This window comes from Heterodontus francisci, chromosome 24 (genome assembly GCF_036365525.1).
Source record: "Heterodontus francisci isolate sHetFra1 chromosome 24, sHetFra1.hap1, whole genome shotgun sequence".
In the NCBI taxonomy this organism is placed as follows: domain Eukaryota; kingdom Metazoa; phylum Chordata; class Chondrichthyes; order Heterodontiformes; family Heterodontidae; genus Heterodontus; species Heterodontus francisci.
Window position 1 is genome coordinate 77,682,187 of NC_090394.1, and position 18,071 is coordinate 77,700,257.

Consider the following 18,071-nt stretch of genomic DNA (forward strand, 5'->3'; position numbering starts at 1 on the left):
CCTTCTTGAACCGCTGCAGTCCATGTGAGGTAGGTATACCCACAGTGCTGTTAGGAAGAGAGTTCACTGTGAAAGTACCAATCCCAGCACACTGTCACTTAATTTTCATTGGGTGAGGTGGAAAGAGAAAAGGTGGATGGCACTAAGAAAGAAAGACGACAGGCACACTTGCATTTCTGTAGCGCCTTTCATAAGCACTGGATGTCCCAAAGTGCTTTAGAGCCACTGAAGGACATTTGAAATATAGTCATAGTTATTATGTAGGAAACTCTGTAGTCAATTTATGCACAGCAAGCTCCCACACAACAGCAGTTCGGTAATGACCAGATAATCTGTTTTTGTGATGCTTTCTGAAGGATAAATATTGGCCAGGACACCAAGGACAACTCCCCTGCTCTTTTTCAAAATAGTGCTGTGGAATGTTTTATGTCCACCCAAGAGGGCAAATGGGTCCTTGATTTAACATCTCATCTGAAAGAGGACACCTCCGACAGTGCAGCACTCCCTTGGTACTGCACCAGAGTAACAGCTTTGATCTATGCACTCAAGTCCTGGAGCTACTGTGAAACTGGGAATCCTCTATCATATCATGAACTGTCCACAGAATTTGTATTCTTTGCAAGGAAAATGAAATCCCAGCAACCCAAACAGTCCAAACTATAGAAGTTAACAACACAGATTGAGGTCTTTCGGGTTATTGCGTCTGTGCTAGATCAATCCAAAGCAAATCCCAGAATTGTACTCTCTCCCTAATTAGAATTACATGGAATCTACAGCACAGAAACATCTTTCGGCCCAACAGGTCTGTACTGATGTCTATACTCCACACAAGCCTCCTCCCAATTTAGTTACTTCTTCCCACCCATCTCTCTCCCTTTCTTTCTCATGTACGCATCAAGCCTCTCCGTAAATGCATTAAGGTTAAGGGTCCAAGATCCACATAGTAATTAAAAAAAGGAAAAGTGAGTCTGTGAGTCACTGAGGGAGGGGGGCAAAGCCCTGCCACTCAGGGGAAGAAGCCCAGCCACTGTGCTGAACGGCTGCATTCTTTCTCAGTGCTTCAGAAATTCAGAGGCAAAAATTGAGTTATTTGTCCACTTGTTGCAAATGTGCCAAGTGATTGTTGTTGGTGGAGCTGTTACTGTGGAGGAGCTTAGATTTGAAATACCAACTCTCTTTCTTTCCCCCAAATCTGTGATTTTAAGCTTCTGACAGAATACCCACCTTGTACTCTGTACAATTGGTCTTGGTGCTTGCTGGCAGCTTTGACTGTTTTGGGGTTGGAACAGCCAGAAGGGCTTCACAAACAAACAGTTTGGGTTCATTCTGGTCCCAGAAATGGCTGATTGGATATCGTCCCAGCAGTTCACTCATCTCAGAACGCCCCCTGCAGAATTAAATACAAATTATGTACAAGAGCCAGGATTTTACAAAGCTCCCAACGTCAGACACCGTGGTGGGAGGGGCCGGAGATTGTTCTGGCAGCAGCCCGCTACAAAGCCCGACACCAGGAGGGCTGGGCCCAATCATCCCGGCGGCGGCGAGGCTCCATGGCGGCCCCCCCATCACCACTGGGCGACGGGACCCGGATTAAAATATTCAAATTAACAGCATGCATACATTTAAATAAAATCAACTCCAACCTTACCGTCAGGCCGCGATCTACTGAGCAGTGGCCGGCAGTCACGCATCTTCACTTTCCCATCTGGGGAAAGCAGGTGCCACAGTGGTAAGGAAGGGGGGGGGGAGCTTAAAATTTTTAGTGTGGGGGGGGCAGGAAATGGGGTCAAATTTACATCATTAATGTAGAGGATGGCAGGAAGGGGTGACCTGTGCACTTTGTTCAGTTTGGGGGAGACAAGGTCAAGAGTGGAACGTAAGTGCTTTGGGGGGGGAGGGGAAGGCGAGAGGGCAAATAATGAATTTTATTGTTATTAGGGAGTGAAAAAGGGGCAGCAGATTTCAGATTTTTAGTCAGTGCAGTGGGGGGGGGGGGGGGCAGGTTATAACTTTAAAAAATTAAATTAGCCAGCAGGGCACACAGGCAGCTGACACCATTGCTGGGGGTGGTGGCAGGGGGAGGGGGGGTCGCGGGGTGGCCCGACCAGTATATTATTGTGGGCCGCCGTGGGGAAGATCGCAGCAGCATGGCGGCGCACATTGTTTTTGCCCGCTGCCAGTGCGGCAGCCGGTGCATAAAATCCAGCCCAAAGACTTGTGACAAGACAGAAGGGTTTCTGTCCATGTTAGATTAGTTATTGGATTCTTTCTTGCTGTGAGTGATACACACAGTCCAACAGGAAGGAAAACTCCCATCCTGACCCAGTCTGGCCTGTATGTGACTCCAATCCCACAGCAAGCTCAACTCTTAAATGCATGGAAACCCCCTCAGTTGCATCAAACAAAAGGCCCAGCTTCATTTGTCGCTCCCTCCACTCCCCAACTAGCTGTTGCTCTTTTGACCACTATCGCCCTGTCCTTGACCTCTCTCCCTTCAACACCCAGCCTCATTATCTCTTTGCATTCAACAGCCTCCTAAATCCCTAACCTGTCAGTGTTTGTTTCTCTTTTCCATCCTGTCCAGTGCCACTTTTCCCTCAGAGGAGTTTCAGTATGAGGAATACTATTGAAATGTTGTTTGTGTGTGGTTTTAAGCTGCCCTCAACAATCATAAGGGACCTTTCTCATTCAGCAACAACCCCAACATACTCACTTTTCCAGGTCACTCTCTTCCACACGAGACACAGAACAGCTTTCACTGCTTGGTCGCCCAGTTTCAAAGTCAAAGTAATTCAGAGTGTCCATCTCCACATCATAGAAAAAGACCCTGGAATCTGGGGTGCCATTCACCTTGAGGGAAAACATCAACACAATTCATCAGTGTCTCAGTAACAACAGATTCCAGGCTAAAGTTCTAAACTAAACATCAATAAAACAGGGCATACACAAGCTGAGTACTAACTTTTCCCACACCTCACCATGAGAATTTGGAATTCAGTAAAGCAGGCCAATGGATTAGTCAGGTGCCTGAGAATGGAGCCTGCCAGAAGGACATGAAATAAGGCAAGATTACTCTAATTACAATATTAAAATGAATCTTGCCCTGGCCATCTGCATAGATTTTCTTCCCGTGGAATGTGGTGCAGGGCAGCAGAATCAGAGAGATTCCCAACCCACCCTGCTTCCTGGAGTTTGTGAAATCAGAACTATAGTTAGGAAAAGGTGATTTTTTTAATATATGTAAATTGTGAGATCGCTGTTGTGTGCTGGGCAGGGCAGGTCCAACACCTGAAGCCCAGTTTCAGTGCTTGGAATACTTGTGGTCCTGAATATGTAAAGAACCAACTTGTTCCAGTGTCACAACACAATATTACCTGTATAACAAGCTTAATGAAACTTCAGGAACCAGTAGCAAGTGTTGGACTCAACTGCTCATTATCCTGAATCCCTATTGTCCAGAGAAACCACACAGAACCAAACACCTAAATAGGAACATCACTCTTTCTGGGGAGATGGTGGTGTGGTAATGTCACTGAACTAGTAATCCAGAGGCCCAGGCTAATGCCCTGGGGACACAGGTTCAAATCCCACCACAGCAGCTGGTGGAATTTAAATTCAATTAATTCATAAAAATCTGGAATTGAAAGATAGTCTCAATAATGGTGCCATGAAACTATCATCGATTGTCGTAAAATCCCATCTGGTTCACTAATTTCCTTTAGGGACAAAATCTGCTGTCCTTACCTGGTCTGGCCTACATGTGACTCTTAACTGCCCTGTGAAATGGCCTGGCCCTAGCCACTCGGTTGTCAAGGGAAATTAGGGATGGGCAACAATTGCTGGCCTTGCCAGTGATGCCCACATCCCATGAAACAATATAAAAAAAACTCAGTCTGGTAGACCAGAGACTCTATATGCAGGACCGTGGATTACTGGAAAGCCAGATGGAAACAAGGTGTCCACTTCCAATTGGAGACTCTCTTAACTGTAACTAATAAATGTCTTACATTTGAATAAAAACACTATCTAATGCGTGTCCTGCTGTGTTAAAGGTTTATGGAACTTGCAGCCGATGGCAGCAGGTGGCCCCCTGTAGGTGGGACTCTTTAGCTTTGGTTAAAGCCCACCTGGGAAAAGGGACTTGGAATATAAACACCATGAGGAAGGCAACAGGAAACCAACTGAACTACTGTACCCTAGTAAGTGACTCAAGAATCTCACGTGCTGGGACCTGTCCTTAGGCAGACAGCTCAGCATGGTTCTCGTAACTCAGCACAATATCTTGTCACAGGCATCAGTATCTACCGAGTGATCAGACGACTACATACAATGCTCTAAGAATGGTGCGAGAGTATTATCCCTCTCTGTCCCTTCTCAGCGGTAATAGGATCCTTCCTGTTATTGGGTGGCTCGAACTGCTTACTGTACCCTTCTTATAAACAATACAACTTTTCATTGTGCTCTCTCTCGGTTTTCGTCATGTTGACTAACAGATAAATACTGGCCAGATCACTGGGGATAACTCCCCTGTTTCTTTTCAAAATAGTGCAACCCTTTACGTCCACCTGAGAGTGCAGAAGGGGCCCTAGTTTAACATCTCATTCAAAAGACAACATCTCCAACAATGCAGAGCTACCTCAGTATTCCACTGGAGTGTCAGCCTTGATGTTTGTACTCAAATCCTGGAGTGGAACGTCAAACCACAACCTTCGCACTGCGAGGCAAATGTGCTACCCACTGAGCCATAGCTGAGACTTATTCAGTACTGCAGTGAAGTGTCAGTATAGACTGTGTGCTCAAATCCTGGAAGGGCCATGATTAGTTTACATTTTGATCTATTTAATTGCAGGAGTGATTTGGTTACCCGATGGGCTGAAGGGCCTGTTTCTGTGCTGTATAACTCTATGACCCTTTGCTGTGAAGGAGAGTGGGCCAGAAATAGGCTTACAGTGCAGTAGCCATTCTCTGACCCACTCTCTGTGATGTGTGACACCCAGCAGGCATCAGAGTTGTGGAATTTGCCCTTATGTCAATTATATAATAGAATTAAACTTCTGCATCTCCAAGGCTCCTGCTAGAGGCCCACTCTAGAAACAGGGTTCACCCTTACCATTACCTGCCCAGCTGCATAGGGAAGTCTGTCTGGAGCTGGCATGCTTCCAGCTGCACTTACCCTGTTGATGAGAATGCTGACGTTATTACCATTGGAGCTGCACTTCACAGATGCAATGCTCCCCAGATTGGGGACGTGCTCTGCCAGGTTCTTAGCATTACAGTGAGGCTTTGCTTCCCTGTGGAACAGAATGATCATCAGGTTAGGCCAATGTTTGGGCACTGATACAAATTAATTCCCAGAACCACAAATTAATTCCCAGAACCACAAATTAATTCCCAGAACCACAAATTCATTCCCAGAACCACAATGAACCCTAAAGGATAGACACAAGAAGTAGCATCAGTTTCCCTAGTTACTGCGAAGTAGCAACAGAGCATAATCAATATTACATACAAAGGGAATAACCCTCTCAGCAACCTCTTACCATGCAATTTTTTTTTGTTTAAGACAAGCAAGATAAATATTCATCTGCACTGTATACTATATGATAAGGCCGCCTAACCAACAGGGGGAAAATTCAGGGAATGAGTGTCCATTAGAGACATTTTCAGTTCTTCCAGCTCAGATGAGAGTACCTAGATCCCAGTTTCCAGAGAGATAAGCAGAGTCACTTTGGGTTGAGTTAACTGCAAGATAATAAGCTCAATGATCGAAGTTCAGCCTTTGGGAAGACTCACCTGCTCTTTTCCCAGCAGTACCATGGGATCTTTTACATTCATTCAAGAAGTCAGATGGAGCATAACATATCCAAAAGACAGCACTTCTGACAGTGCAGCACTCCCTCAATACTACACTGGATTACACGCTCAAGTCTCTGGAATGGGATTTTAACCCACGACTTTCTAACTCAGAGGGAAGAATGCCATCCACTGAACCATGGCCAACAAGAAGTATTATTTTGCTGTTCTCCCCCTCCCCTGAAGGTATTGAAATTTGCGAAGGTGAGGTTCCAGAGCATCACGTTATTTCCAGTGCATTCTTCACATGTGAGGCTAGACCATGAGCATCACAAACTATTCAAACACAGGCAGTATCCTAGAATCATAAAATGGTTACAGCACAGGAGGAGGCCATTCGGCACATCATGTCCGTGCTGGCTCTCTGTAAGAGCTACTCAGCTAGTCCCGCTCCCCTGCCTTTTCCTCGTAGCCCTGCAAATTTTTTCTCTTCAGATAGTTATCCAATTCCCTTTTGAAAGCCACATGAAGCTGCCTCCACCACACTCAGGCAGTGCATTCCAGATCCTACCACTAACTGTGTAAAAGTTTTTCCTGAAGTCAACTCTGATTTTTATGCCATTTGCCTTAAATCGGTGCCCGCTGGTTCTCAACCCTTCCATCACAGTTTCTCCCTATCTACTCTGTCCAGACCCCTCATGATTTTCAACATCTATATCAAATCTCCTTTCAACCTCTTGTCTAAAGCGAACAGCCCCAGCTTTGTTAATCTACCCTTGTGATTGAAGTAGAAATAGCTGTAAATCAGGAAATGGAAGGGAGGGAGGAACTCAAGAAAATTACAATCATCAGGAAAGTGGTACTGAGGAAATTTTTGGAGCTGTGGGCTGACAAGTCCCCAGGTCCTGATGGACTTCATCCTCGAGTGTTAAAAGAAGTGGCTACTGAGATAGTTGATGACTCCTTTATTCAGAAAGGAGACAGAAAGCAGGAAACTACAGGCCAGTTAGCTCAACATATGTCATAGGAACAATGTTAGAAGCTATCATTAAAGACGATATAGCAAGGCACTTAGAAAAATTCAAGGTAATCAGGCAGTTTTGTGAAAGGGAAATCATGAGTAACCAACTTATTTGAATTCTTTGAAGAAGTAACGTGTGCTGTGGATAAAGGGGAACTGGTGGATGTACTGTATTAGATTTCCAGAAGGCATTTGATAAGGTGCCATATCAAAGATTATTGCGAAAAATAAAAGCTCATGGTGTAGGGGGTAACATATTGGCAAGGATAGAAGATTGGCTAGCTAACAGGAAATAGAGAGTAGGCATAAATGGGTCATTTTCTGATTAGCAAGATGTAATGAATGATGTGCCACACGGATCTGTGCTGGGACCTCAACTTTTTACAATTTATATAAATGACTTGGATGAAGGGACCAAAGGTATGGTTGCTAAATTTGCTGATCACACAAAGATAGGTAGGAACGTAAATTGTAAAGATGACATAAGGGGGCTACAAAGGGATATAGATAGGTTAAGTGAGTGGGCAAAGATCTGACAAATGGAGTATAATGTGGGAAAATGTGAAATTGTCCATTTTGGCAGGAAGAATAAAAAAGAAGCATTTATCTAAATGGTGAGAGATTACAGAGTTCTGAGATGCAGAGGGATCTGGATGTCCCAGTGTATGAATTGCAAAAGGTCAGTAGGCAGTTCCAGCAAGTAATTAATTAGGAAAGCTAATAGAATGTTATCATTTATTATTAGGGAATCGAATACAAAAGTAGGGAGGTTATGCTACAGTTATACAGGGCATTGGTTTTTTTATTCATTCGTGGGCATCGCTGGCTAGGCCAGCATTTATTGCTCACCCGTATTTGCTCTTGAGAAGGTGGTGGTGAGCTGCCTTCTTGAACCACTGCAGTCCATGTGAGGTCGGTACACCCACAGTGCTGTTAGGAAGGGAGTTCCAGGATTTTGACCCAGCGACAGTGAAGGAACGGCGATATAGTTCCAAGTCAGGATGGTGTGTGACTTGGAGGGGAACTTGCAGGTGCTGGTGTTCCCATGCATTTGCTGCCCTTGTCCTTAAAAGCTGGCTTGGGTCTGCAAATGAAACCCGGACAAGCCCGACAGGACCACATCCGACCCTGAGCCCGACCCAGCCCGAGTCCTTCCATTTTTTCCCGCGCCCGACCCAACCATCAATTAACCTAGCTTCCTTTTTTCACTTTGTTCCTTATCTGCACAAGCTTAAAATAACTGTAACAAAACCACCTTTCAAGTCCAAAAAGTAAATTAACATTGGAGCCATTTACCTGAGGTGGTGATAGCATGTGTCCACCCCTGCCCGACCCGAAACTGAATGCCGGACCCGGAAGTGCAACCCGATCTGACCTAATCCGACAAGTCGTCGGGTCCCATCAGGTTCGGGTCGGGAAGCTGGCCTTTACTTGTCCTTCTAGTTGGTAGAGGTCGTGGGTTTGGAAGGTGCTGTCTAAGGAGTCTTGGGGCGTTGCTGCAGTGCATCTTGTAGATGGTACACACTGCTGCCACTGTGCGTTGGTGGTGGAGGGAGTGAATGTTTGTGGATGGGGTGCCAATCAAGTGGGCTGCTTTGTCCTGGATGGTGTCGAGCTTCTTGAGTGTTGTTGGAGCTGCACCCATCCAGGCAAGTGCAGAGTATTCCATCACACTCCTGACTTGTGCCTTGTAGATGGTGGACAGGCTTTGGGGAGTCAGAAGGTGAGTTACCCACCACAGGATTCCTAGCCTCTGACCTGCTTTTGTAGCCATGGTATTTATATGGCTACACCAGTTCAGTTTCTGGTCAATGGTCGCCCCTAGGATGTTGATAGTGGGGGATTCAATGATCGTAATACCATTGAATGTCAAGGGAAGATGGTTAGATTCTCTCTTGTTGAAGATGGTCATTGCCTGGCACTTGTGTGGTGCGAATGTTACTTGCCACATATCAGCCTAAGCCTGGATATTGTCCAAGTCTTGCTGCATTTCTACATGGACTGCTTCAGTATCTGAGGAGTCATGAATGGTGCTGAACATTGTGTAATCATCAGCGAACATCCCCACTTGTGATCTTATGATTGAAGGAAGGTCATTGATGAAGCAGCAGATGGTTAAGCCTTGGACACTACCCTGAGGATCTATTGCAGTGACGTCCTGGAGCTGAGATGATTGACCTCCAACAACCACAACCATCTTCCTTTGTGCTAAGTATGACTCCAACCCGCGGAGAGTTTTCCCCGATTCCCATTGACCTCAGTTTTGCTGGGGCTCCTTGATGCCATACTCTGTCAAATGCTGCCTTGATGAGAAGGGCAGTCACTCACACCTCACCTCTTGAGGTCAGCTCTTTTGTCCATGTTTGAACCAAGGCTGTAATGAGGTCAGGAGCTGAGTGGCCCTGGTGGAACCCAAACTGAGCATCAGTGAGCAGGTTATTGCTAAGCAGGTGCCGCTTGATGGCACTGTTGATGACACCTTCCATCACTTTACTGATGATTAAGAGTGGACTGATGGGGCGGTAATTGGCTGGGTTGGACTTGTCCTGCATTTTGTGTACAGGACACACCTGGGCAATTTTCCGCATTGCCGGGTAGATGCCAGTGTTGTAGCTGTACAGGAACTGCTTGGCTAGGGTGCAGCATGTTCTGGAGCACAAGTCTTCAGTACTATTGCCGGAATATCAGGGCCCATAGCCTTTGCAGTATCCAGTGCCTTCAGTCGTTTCTTGATATCACGCAGAGTGAATCTAATTGGCTGAAGTCTGGCATCAGTGATGCTGGGGACTTCAGGAGGAGGCCAAGATGAATCACTAGGCACTTCTGGTTGAAGATTGTTGCAAATGCTTCAGCCTTATCTTTCGCACTGATGTGCTGGGCTCCCCCATCATTGAGGATGGGGATATTTATTGAGCCATCTCCTCCAGTTAGTTGTTTAATTGTCCACCACTATTCACGGCTGGATGTGGCAGGTCTGCAGAGCTTAGATCTGATCCGTTGGTTATGGGATCACTTAGCTCTGTCTATCATATGCAGTTTGGCATGCAAGTAGTCCTTTTTTGTAGCTTCACCAGGTTGACACCTCATTTTGAGGTATGCCTGATGCTGCTCCTGGCCTGCCCTCCTGCACTCTTCATTGAAGCAGGGTGGTGAGACCATATGTGGTATACTGTGTACAGTATTGGTCTCCTTATTTAAGGAAGGATGTAAATTCGTTGGAAGCAGTTCAGAGAAGGTTTACTGGACTGATACTTGGAATGGGCGGATTGTCTTATGAGGAAAGGTTCGACACGCTAGGCTTGTATTCGCTGGAGTTTAGAAGAGTAAGAGGCCACTTGATTGAAACATATATATCCTGAGGGGTCTTGACAGGGTGAACGTGGAAAGGATGTTTCCTCTTGCGGGAGAATCTAGAACTAGGGGGTCACTGTTTAAAAATAAGGGGTCGCCCATTTAAGATACAGATGAGGACAATTTTTTTTTTCTCAATGGGTCTTGAGTCTTCGGAACTCTCTTCCTCAAAAGGTGGTGGAAGCAGAGTCCTTGAATATTTTGAAGGCAGAGATTGATAGATTCTTGATAAGCAAGGGGGTGGAAGGTTATCGGGAGTAGGCGGGAATGAGGAGCTGAGGGTGCAATCAGATCAACCACGATCTTGTTGAATGGCGGAGCAGGCTCGAGGGGCCGAGTGGCCTATTCCTACTCCTAATTCATATGTACATATGTTCGTAAGTCTCTCATCCCCAGAACCATTCTCGTAAATCTTTTCTGCACCCACTCCAATGCCTTCACATCCTTCCAAAAGTGTGGTGCCCAGAACTTAACACAATACTTTCTTCCAATATGTCACTTCACACTTCCCCGCATTAAATTTGATCAGCCACATGTCCGCCCATTCCACCAGCCTATAATCTTCTTGAAATCTATCACCCTCCTCCTCACAGTTCACAATGCTTCCAAGTTTTGTGTCATTCGCAAATTTTGAAATTGTGCACTGCACACTCAAGTCTAGGTCATTAATATAGATCAAGAAAAGCAGGGGTCCTAACATCGACCCTTGGGGAACCCACTATATACCTTCCTCTAGCCCGAAAAATAACTGTTCACCACTACTCTCTGTTTCCTGTCACTCAGCCAACTTCGTATCCATGCTGCCACTATGCCTTTTATTCCTTGGGCTTCAACTTTGCTAACAAGCCTGTTTATGTGGCACTTCATCAAACAACTTTGGCAGCATCTTCTTCCCTGGTAAAGACAGATACAAATTACTCATTTAGTCCCTCAGCCAAGCCTTCTGCCTCCATGCGTAAATCCCCTTTTTGGTTCCTAGTCAGTCTTACTCCTCCTTTTACCACCCTTTTACTATTTATATGCCTACAGAAGACTTTTGGATTTCCTTCTATATTAGCTGCTAGTCTCTTCTCATACTCTCTCTTTGCTTCTTATTTCTTTTTTCACTTACCCTCTGAACTTTCTATATTCAGCCTGGTCTTCACTTGTATCATCAATCTGACATCTGTTATACACACCTTTTTTCTGTGTCATCTTACTCTATCTTTTTTGTCATCCAGGGAGCTCTGGATTTGTTTGTCCTACCTTTCCCCCTATTGAGGATGTACCTTGACTGTACCTGAACTCTCTCCTCTTTAAAGGCAGCCCATTGCTCAATTACAGTTTTCCCTGCCAATCTTTGATTCCAATTTACCTGGGCCAGATCTGTTCTCAACACATTGAAATTGGCCCTCCCCCAATTAATTATTTTTACTCTGAATTGCTATTGTCCTTTACTATAGCGAACCTAAACCTTATGATCACTGACCCTTTAATGATCCCCTACTGACACTTGATCCACTTGACCTGCTTCATTACCTGGAACCAGATCCAGCTATGCCTCCTTCCTTTTTGGAATGAAAACATACTGATTTAGAAAATTCTCTTGAACACACTTTAGAAACTCTTCCCCTCCTAGCCAAGTCTAATCACACTGTCAATAAGGAAAAGAAAACTTACATTTGTATAACACCTTTAGCAACCTCAGGATGTTCCAAAGCACTTTACAGCCAATTATTACTGAAGTGCAGTAACTTTTGTAACAAAGAGTCTAGATTATGTTTGCAAGTTATGGAGGAAACTTGAACACATGACCCTCTTACATCAAAGACAAAACACAGAGGGACTGGGTACAGAATGATTGTATTGTTTGTGTCTGCTTGTGTGTGTAATGCAAGGCATGGTTTACACAACCACTGACCCTCATAATTGTAGTATCCTAACATCCAAAATGTAACCCCATAAAAGTCAATAATCTTAGACAAGCCTGAAAATGAAAGGAACCAGATCTTGGGAACTCTAATCAGAATGAGTCACAGATCTGCCTGTTTGGGCAGCCTTGTGCTTCATGCCAACACCCTCTAGTGTGTGAGATGATTAATTTCAACAGTCCAGTGATTAGATGAGTTCAAGTATCAGTGTAACAATATTCAGAATAACTTCCAAGGCAGCAGCGGTGTTTAGCAGAAAAACACACAATGCCTCAAAAAATCTTCTAACAGAATAATATCAGTGTATGACTTATGAAACAGATCCCTGCTTTTTAAAAAAAAAATTCTATTGAGTACTTTATAAATATGTGGATCACAAACTGCAATGAGGAAGTCCAAAGGTGTGAAATGCATCGCCCCGTATCTTTGTATAATATTATCCACAGTTTGGTACAACACTGAAACTAAGGAAATGGGATTGATTTGATATTAACCTTCAAAAACAGCACTCCGAGACTTCTTTCCTGTAATTTGGTTGAAAACCTTTGCATGTGCTGTGGACCCCAATACCATCCAGGAAATAACTGTTTTGCTATTTTAAAGTAAAGAATAAACACAAAACTCAATCTATTTACTGAAAAACTCAACTCTGGGCATCAGGAAGTTAAGGATTCAATTTCAGTGTGGTTGATTTGATATATCCGACAGACCTGGCTTATTCTAGTATTCCTTCTATTTATTTCCTACTTCCAGCTTTGTTCTCTTCATTTTGAACAGCATTTCCCATTCTTCAATCAAAGCAGTAACCTCAATATAGGAGCATGATTTCATGGCAGGCCTTTTGGTTAAACTCTATAAATAGGTTTACTTCAAGCGTCAGGATTGTGTACAATACCTGCGGGAAAGATCGAAGACTTTCACATGTGCTGTGTCTGTCCCCACCACCAGGAAATTCCCACAGATGTGAAGATGACAGGGGTTTCCCTCCGTCTCACTGAACACAAGCAGCTGCTTTACTGTACCCTGAAAGGAAGAACACACTCAGGACTGTCACGGCCAGCAAAAGGCATCAGAGATCACACCATGATATTATATCAGCTACTCACTCATTCTGAGCAGAGCAGACTCCTCTTAACCTTCAAGTACCTTCTTCAAAATGAACTCAACATGGATTTGGAAGAATGGAGACATTAGCTTTCTGGGTCTTTTTACCTTTCTTGTTTTAGAATTGTCTGCTCTTGTATCTTACATTGCCCAATCCGCCATGCCTTTGAAGGTGTCTAAATCAGCTTTTGGTAAGGTGCCCAGGATACTAAGCCCTGGCCTGTGAATTATTGTTAATTTTCTGGAATTATTCCTACATCTCCACAGAATCTCTCTCCAATCCTCAATCGGTGATAGAACATAACAGACTTGGTTCTGCTTTTAAACAATTAAGCGCATTTATTAAACAATGAACTGATCATGCAAGAATATATATTTATTTAAAGCAGAAATATTATCATCCATCTGCTCAAAGGGGGATGAACAAAAAGGCACGAACTATAAAGTGTCCCTCCATAAACAACCTTTACAGTCGCAGCCTCTTTTCCGTTGTCTGTTTTACCAGCTGCAGGACCGAGTTAAATCTTTGTGTGAAGATTTCAATTTGCTCAATAGTTTGTTCCTTTTTTTAATCAGTGATTCCTGACAACGCAGCGGCCGCGGACATCATCAGACGGCGCCAAGCTGCACACATGCGCAAATGGGCTCCTGCTCCCTGCGCATGCGCAGTGTTCCACATTGCCAGGACTGGTTGGCGCATGCGCAGATGGCTTCATCACGTAACGCGGGGAAGCGGGGAGAGAACGTGGGGGAAGCGGGGAGAGAGCCCACTCCCCCCGCACCCCGCCCGCTCTCTCCGACTGTTTGCTCCCTACTTCCCCCCACCCCGCCCACTCTCTCCGGCCGCTCGCTCCCCGCTTCCCCCCTCCCCATATCTCTCCGGCCGCTCGCTCCCCACTTCCCCCGCCCGCTCTCTCCCCACTTCCCCCGCCTGCGCTCTCCGGCCATTGTGTACTGCCATGGGTTTACGTTGCCATGCTGTGATTATTTGAGCAGCGCCATCTTTAGTCCTGGCAGCTGCCTGAACGTCGCAGACTGTGACATTTTAGTGCAACAGGCTGCATTTGCACATGTGCCAGTACAGCACCACCTAGTGGTGGCGTTGTCAGCAAATGCAGCCTTTTTTTATACTTCGTGACTGGCTGCTAAGATTCATTAGAGACTCATAGTTGCCAGCATCATTTAAAGAACAACAGCCTGAGCTGTGCCATCTTCATTCACTCCAACTGCACCATGCATTGCACTCAGTCTGTTCTACCCATTGCATCCCCTGAATGGGAGGCTCTTTGGATTGAGGAGCCCCTCTACCTCTATGTGCTGGATCAGGAGAAGATATCCCTACAACTGAATCCACCACATCCTCTGCTGCTGCGGCTCAGGCAAGGACAACTCAGTTTCAAAACATTACCGAAGTGGTTACTGATCAAAAATATCAGAAGGATTAAAAGTCATTTAACCATTACAGTGGAGTTTCACCAGGCTTCCATGCATGGACTTTTCAGCAGGTGTCACAGGACAGCAAATAGGAGGGCAAAGTTGTCCGATTCTCACCCCACTTCCCTCTGACTGCAGCGACTTCACCATCACCAAGAAGGGTACTGAATGCAGGACCTCTCGGGTCTATATGGCTGAGTACCATGGCACGCAGAGTACTTATCCACTCAGCCACCAGAGGAGTTCTATCGAAGTGGTGGGGAAGAGACGGTTGCCCACCTCCTCCTGGAATGTGTCTTTGCAAAGCAGGTGTGGAAAGAGATGCAGTGGTCTTTGTCGAGGTTCATCCCAAGCAGCTCTGTAATGCAGGAGTCTGTGCTCTACGGGCTGTTCCCAGGGACGCACACGGAGACAAACATCAACTGCTGCTGGAGGACTATCAATTCGGTGAAAGACGCCCTTTGGTCTGCCCGAAACTTGCTGGTCTTCCAGCGCAAAGAGTTGTCCACGACCGAATGTTGCAGACTGGCACATTCCAAGGTCCAGGACTACGTGCTAAGGGACGCACTGAAGCTTGGGGCAGCCACAGTAAAGGCTCAATGGGGAAAGACCACGGTGTAAGGTCCCCCCATCAAGCTGAACTGAGGGGCTGGATTCATGGGAAACCCCTCGAACTGTATCGGGAACATTTTGTGTGCTGTAAATGTAAAAATGTATATGGCATGACAATGAAATGGAAGGGTTGTGAGGCAACTCATAATTGTATAGAAGGAAACTGATCACCTTTGCACTGTTTGTATTTCTTGACTTGATGCTGTTTTAAACTGTTTGGGAATGTAATTTTTACAGATTTTTATGAATAAAGTATATTTTGAAAATTAAAAAAAAGGAGCTCTATCGAAGCCGGGAGCAGTGATGTTTTCAAGGAGGAACAGAGGGGAACAGCAGAGGGCAGCCCAATCCTTGCTGCCTACAAGACCCCGCCTGATGTCACCCAAGTGGAACAAACCCTGCATGAAAAACCAGGAGGGGTTTCTGAGCCCAACGATCGTGAAACAGCTTGCGTACACTATGGGTATGCAGGAACATCCCGAAGGACTGGGACTAGCAAGGACAAATGGTATGGGAAGCAACAACTAATGTAAAAAAATCGGTATAAGGATTGCTTCAATTAATGTGCGTAGCATTAAATCCACTTCGCGATGTGTTTCAACCTTGGATTACCTCGCCAAGGTCAAAGCCGACCGACTGTTTCTGCAGGAGTGTGGAATACCACACCTCAGCACCTACTGGTAATGGTTGCAATGGTGGTTCCACAGGCCATCGATCTGCTCAGGGGGTAATGATTCCCATTCCTCCGGCCTGGGTATTCTGCTGCGGGGAATTAACTTCACCATCTCCGAAGTTAAGGAGGTGGTGGGCGGTTGCCTCCTCGTAGCAGATGTAACGTACAACAATGCTCCGCTCCGGTTGATCAACGTGTACGCCCCGGTTCAATGCAGTGAGCGGCTGACCGTCTTCCAGCAGTTCTCACTGTTGCTGGCGACGTCCAGGCCGGTCATCCTAGGCGGTGACTTCAACTGCATCATCGATGCAGCTGGACGATCCAGCAGAGATGACAGCAAACTGGACGCTACGTCCAGATCCCTAATAGAAACAGTAAAAGATGCAAAACTGCACGACGTCTTCAGCAAACCTGCAGAGGGAACGCAGCGTAGATACACATGGTCAAGATCGGACGGGTCTGCCCGTTCCAGGATTGACTTCCTGTTTGTGTCCCGTGCTGTCACGGTCAGATCCACCGACGTCAAGCCGGTGTTCTTCTCTGACCACTGCCTCTTACTGGCTGACTGTCACTTACAGGACGACCAGCGGGTTGGCAGGGGGATATGGAAGCTCAATGCTACACTGCTAACCCCAGAGAACATTGAGGAACTCAAAAGGGATTACAAAGGTTGGAGGACTGTGAAACCCCTCTTTGAGTCTCCAGTTCACTGCTGGGAAGCGATCAAGGAGAACATCAAGAGGTTCTTTATCTTCAAAGGTGTTCCGAGGGCGAGAGAGAGACAGAGGGAAATGTCCCGACTCCAGAAAAGTATGCAAAGTCTGCTCCGGCTGCAGTCGATGGGGGTCGAGGTCAAGGAGGACGTCCATGAGGTGAAGAGCCGGCAGGCCTCGCACTTTGCCACGGAGGCCTCCAAGATCATCTTCCGGTCCAGAGTCCGCTCCATTGAGCAGGATGAGACTTTCTCGTGTTTCTCCTTCCAAAAGGTACACACAGAGAACTCTGTGATCAGAAGCCTGAAGGAAGAGGATGGCTCAGTAACATCTTCGCAGTCCGACATACTAACGATCAGCAAATCCTTTTAGGCTGGGCTGTATGACGCAAAGCCCACAGACAGCAGAGCCTCCCAGTCCTTCCTGTCATCTATCACAGAGGTTTTAGATGACAGCATGAGGGAGTGACTGGACAAGCTGCTAACTCTGGACAAGCTGACAAAGGCTGTCAAGTCCTTCGAGACGAGTAAAACTCCCGGAAGCAATGGCTTACCGGTTGAGTTGTATTCAGCCCTGTGGGATTGGGTCGGCCGGGACCTGCTGGAAGTATACGAGAGTATGCTCCTGGCCGACAGCATGTCAGAATCCATGAGGAAAGGCATCATCACCCTCATCTACAAGCGGAAGGGGGAGAGGGCAGAAATCAGAAAAAATAGAGGCCCATCTCACTGCTTAACGATTCTGTCCAAAGTCATCGCCAGTCGAGTCAAGTCTGCTCTGGAGTTGGTGATCCACCCTGACCAGACCTGTACTGTACCCGGCAGGAAGATCTCCGATAGTCTCGCGCTACTCAGGGATATGATCGCCTATGTACGGGACAGGAGGGTGGACACCTGCCTCATCAGCCTGGACCAGGAGAAGGCTTTTGACAGGATATCGCACACCTACATGATGGATGTGCTTTCAAAATGGGGTTTGAGGAGAGAATCTGCAATTGGATCAAACTGCTCTACACAAACCTGGTCATCAGGTGCGAGGGTCTCACGTTGTTGCTCTACGTGGTGCAGGTCTGGCCCATACCCCACTCCTGTGCTGTGGCAGTTACCCGAGCCATTTTCCGCTTCATCTGGGGATCCAAAATGGACCGGGCCGGAGGGACACGATGTTCAAACCTCTGAATGAGGGCAGGAAAAACGTAGCCAACGTTGCCCTCATCCTGATGACTACCTTCGTGTGCGGCTGCATCAAGCTGTGTGTGGACCTCCAGTACGCCAACTCCAAGTGTCACTACGTGCTGAGGTTCTATTTGTCCTCAGTGTTGCGAAGGATGGGCCTGGTCGCATTGCCGTGGAACGCTCCATCCAGTTGGACCGTGCCGTACCACCTATCCTTCGTGGAAAAGTTTCGGCGGAAAAACACCTGTGACCACCAATCCATCAGGCAGTGGTCTGCACGGAATG

General features: G+C 46.3%; 1 protein-coding gene across 1 annotated transcript in view; it reads right to left on the minus strand.

Annotated features, from left to right (window-relative positions):
• The window catches only part of ift140 (intraflagellar transport 140 homolog (Chlamydomonas)), a 146,855-nt gene that overhangs the window by 72,824 nt on the left and 55,960 nt on the right, over positions 1 to 18,071 (minus strand). The window contains exons 13-16 of the mRNA XM_068056698.1: positions 12,971 to 13,098; positions 5,174 to 5,291; positions 2,714 to 2,850; positions 1,225 to 1,387 (exon numbers count right to left, since the gene is read on the minus strand). Of these exons, the coding sequence (XP_067912799.1) occupies positions 1,225 to 1,387; positions 2,714 to 2,850; positions 5,174 to 5,291; positions 12,971 to 13,098 (546 nt within the window). The remainder of the gene's footprint in view (positions 1 to 1,224; positions 1,388 to 2,713; positions 2,851 to 5,173; positions 5,292 to 12,970; positions 13,099 to 18,071) is intronic.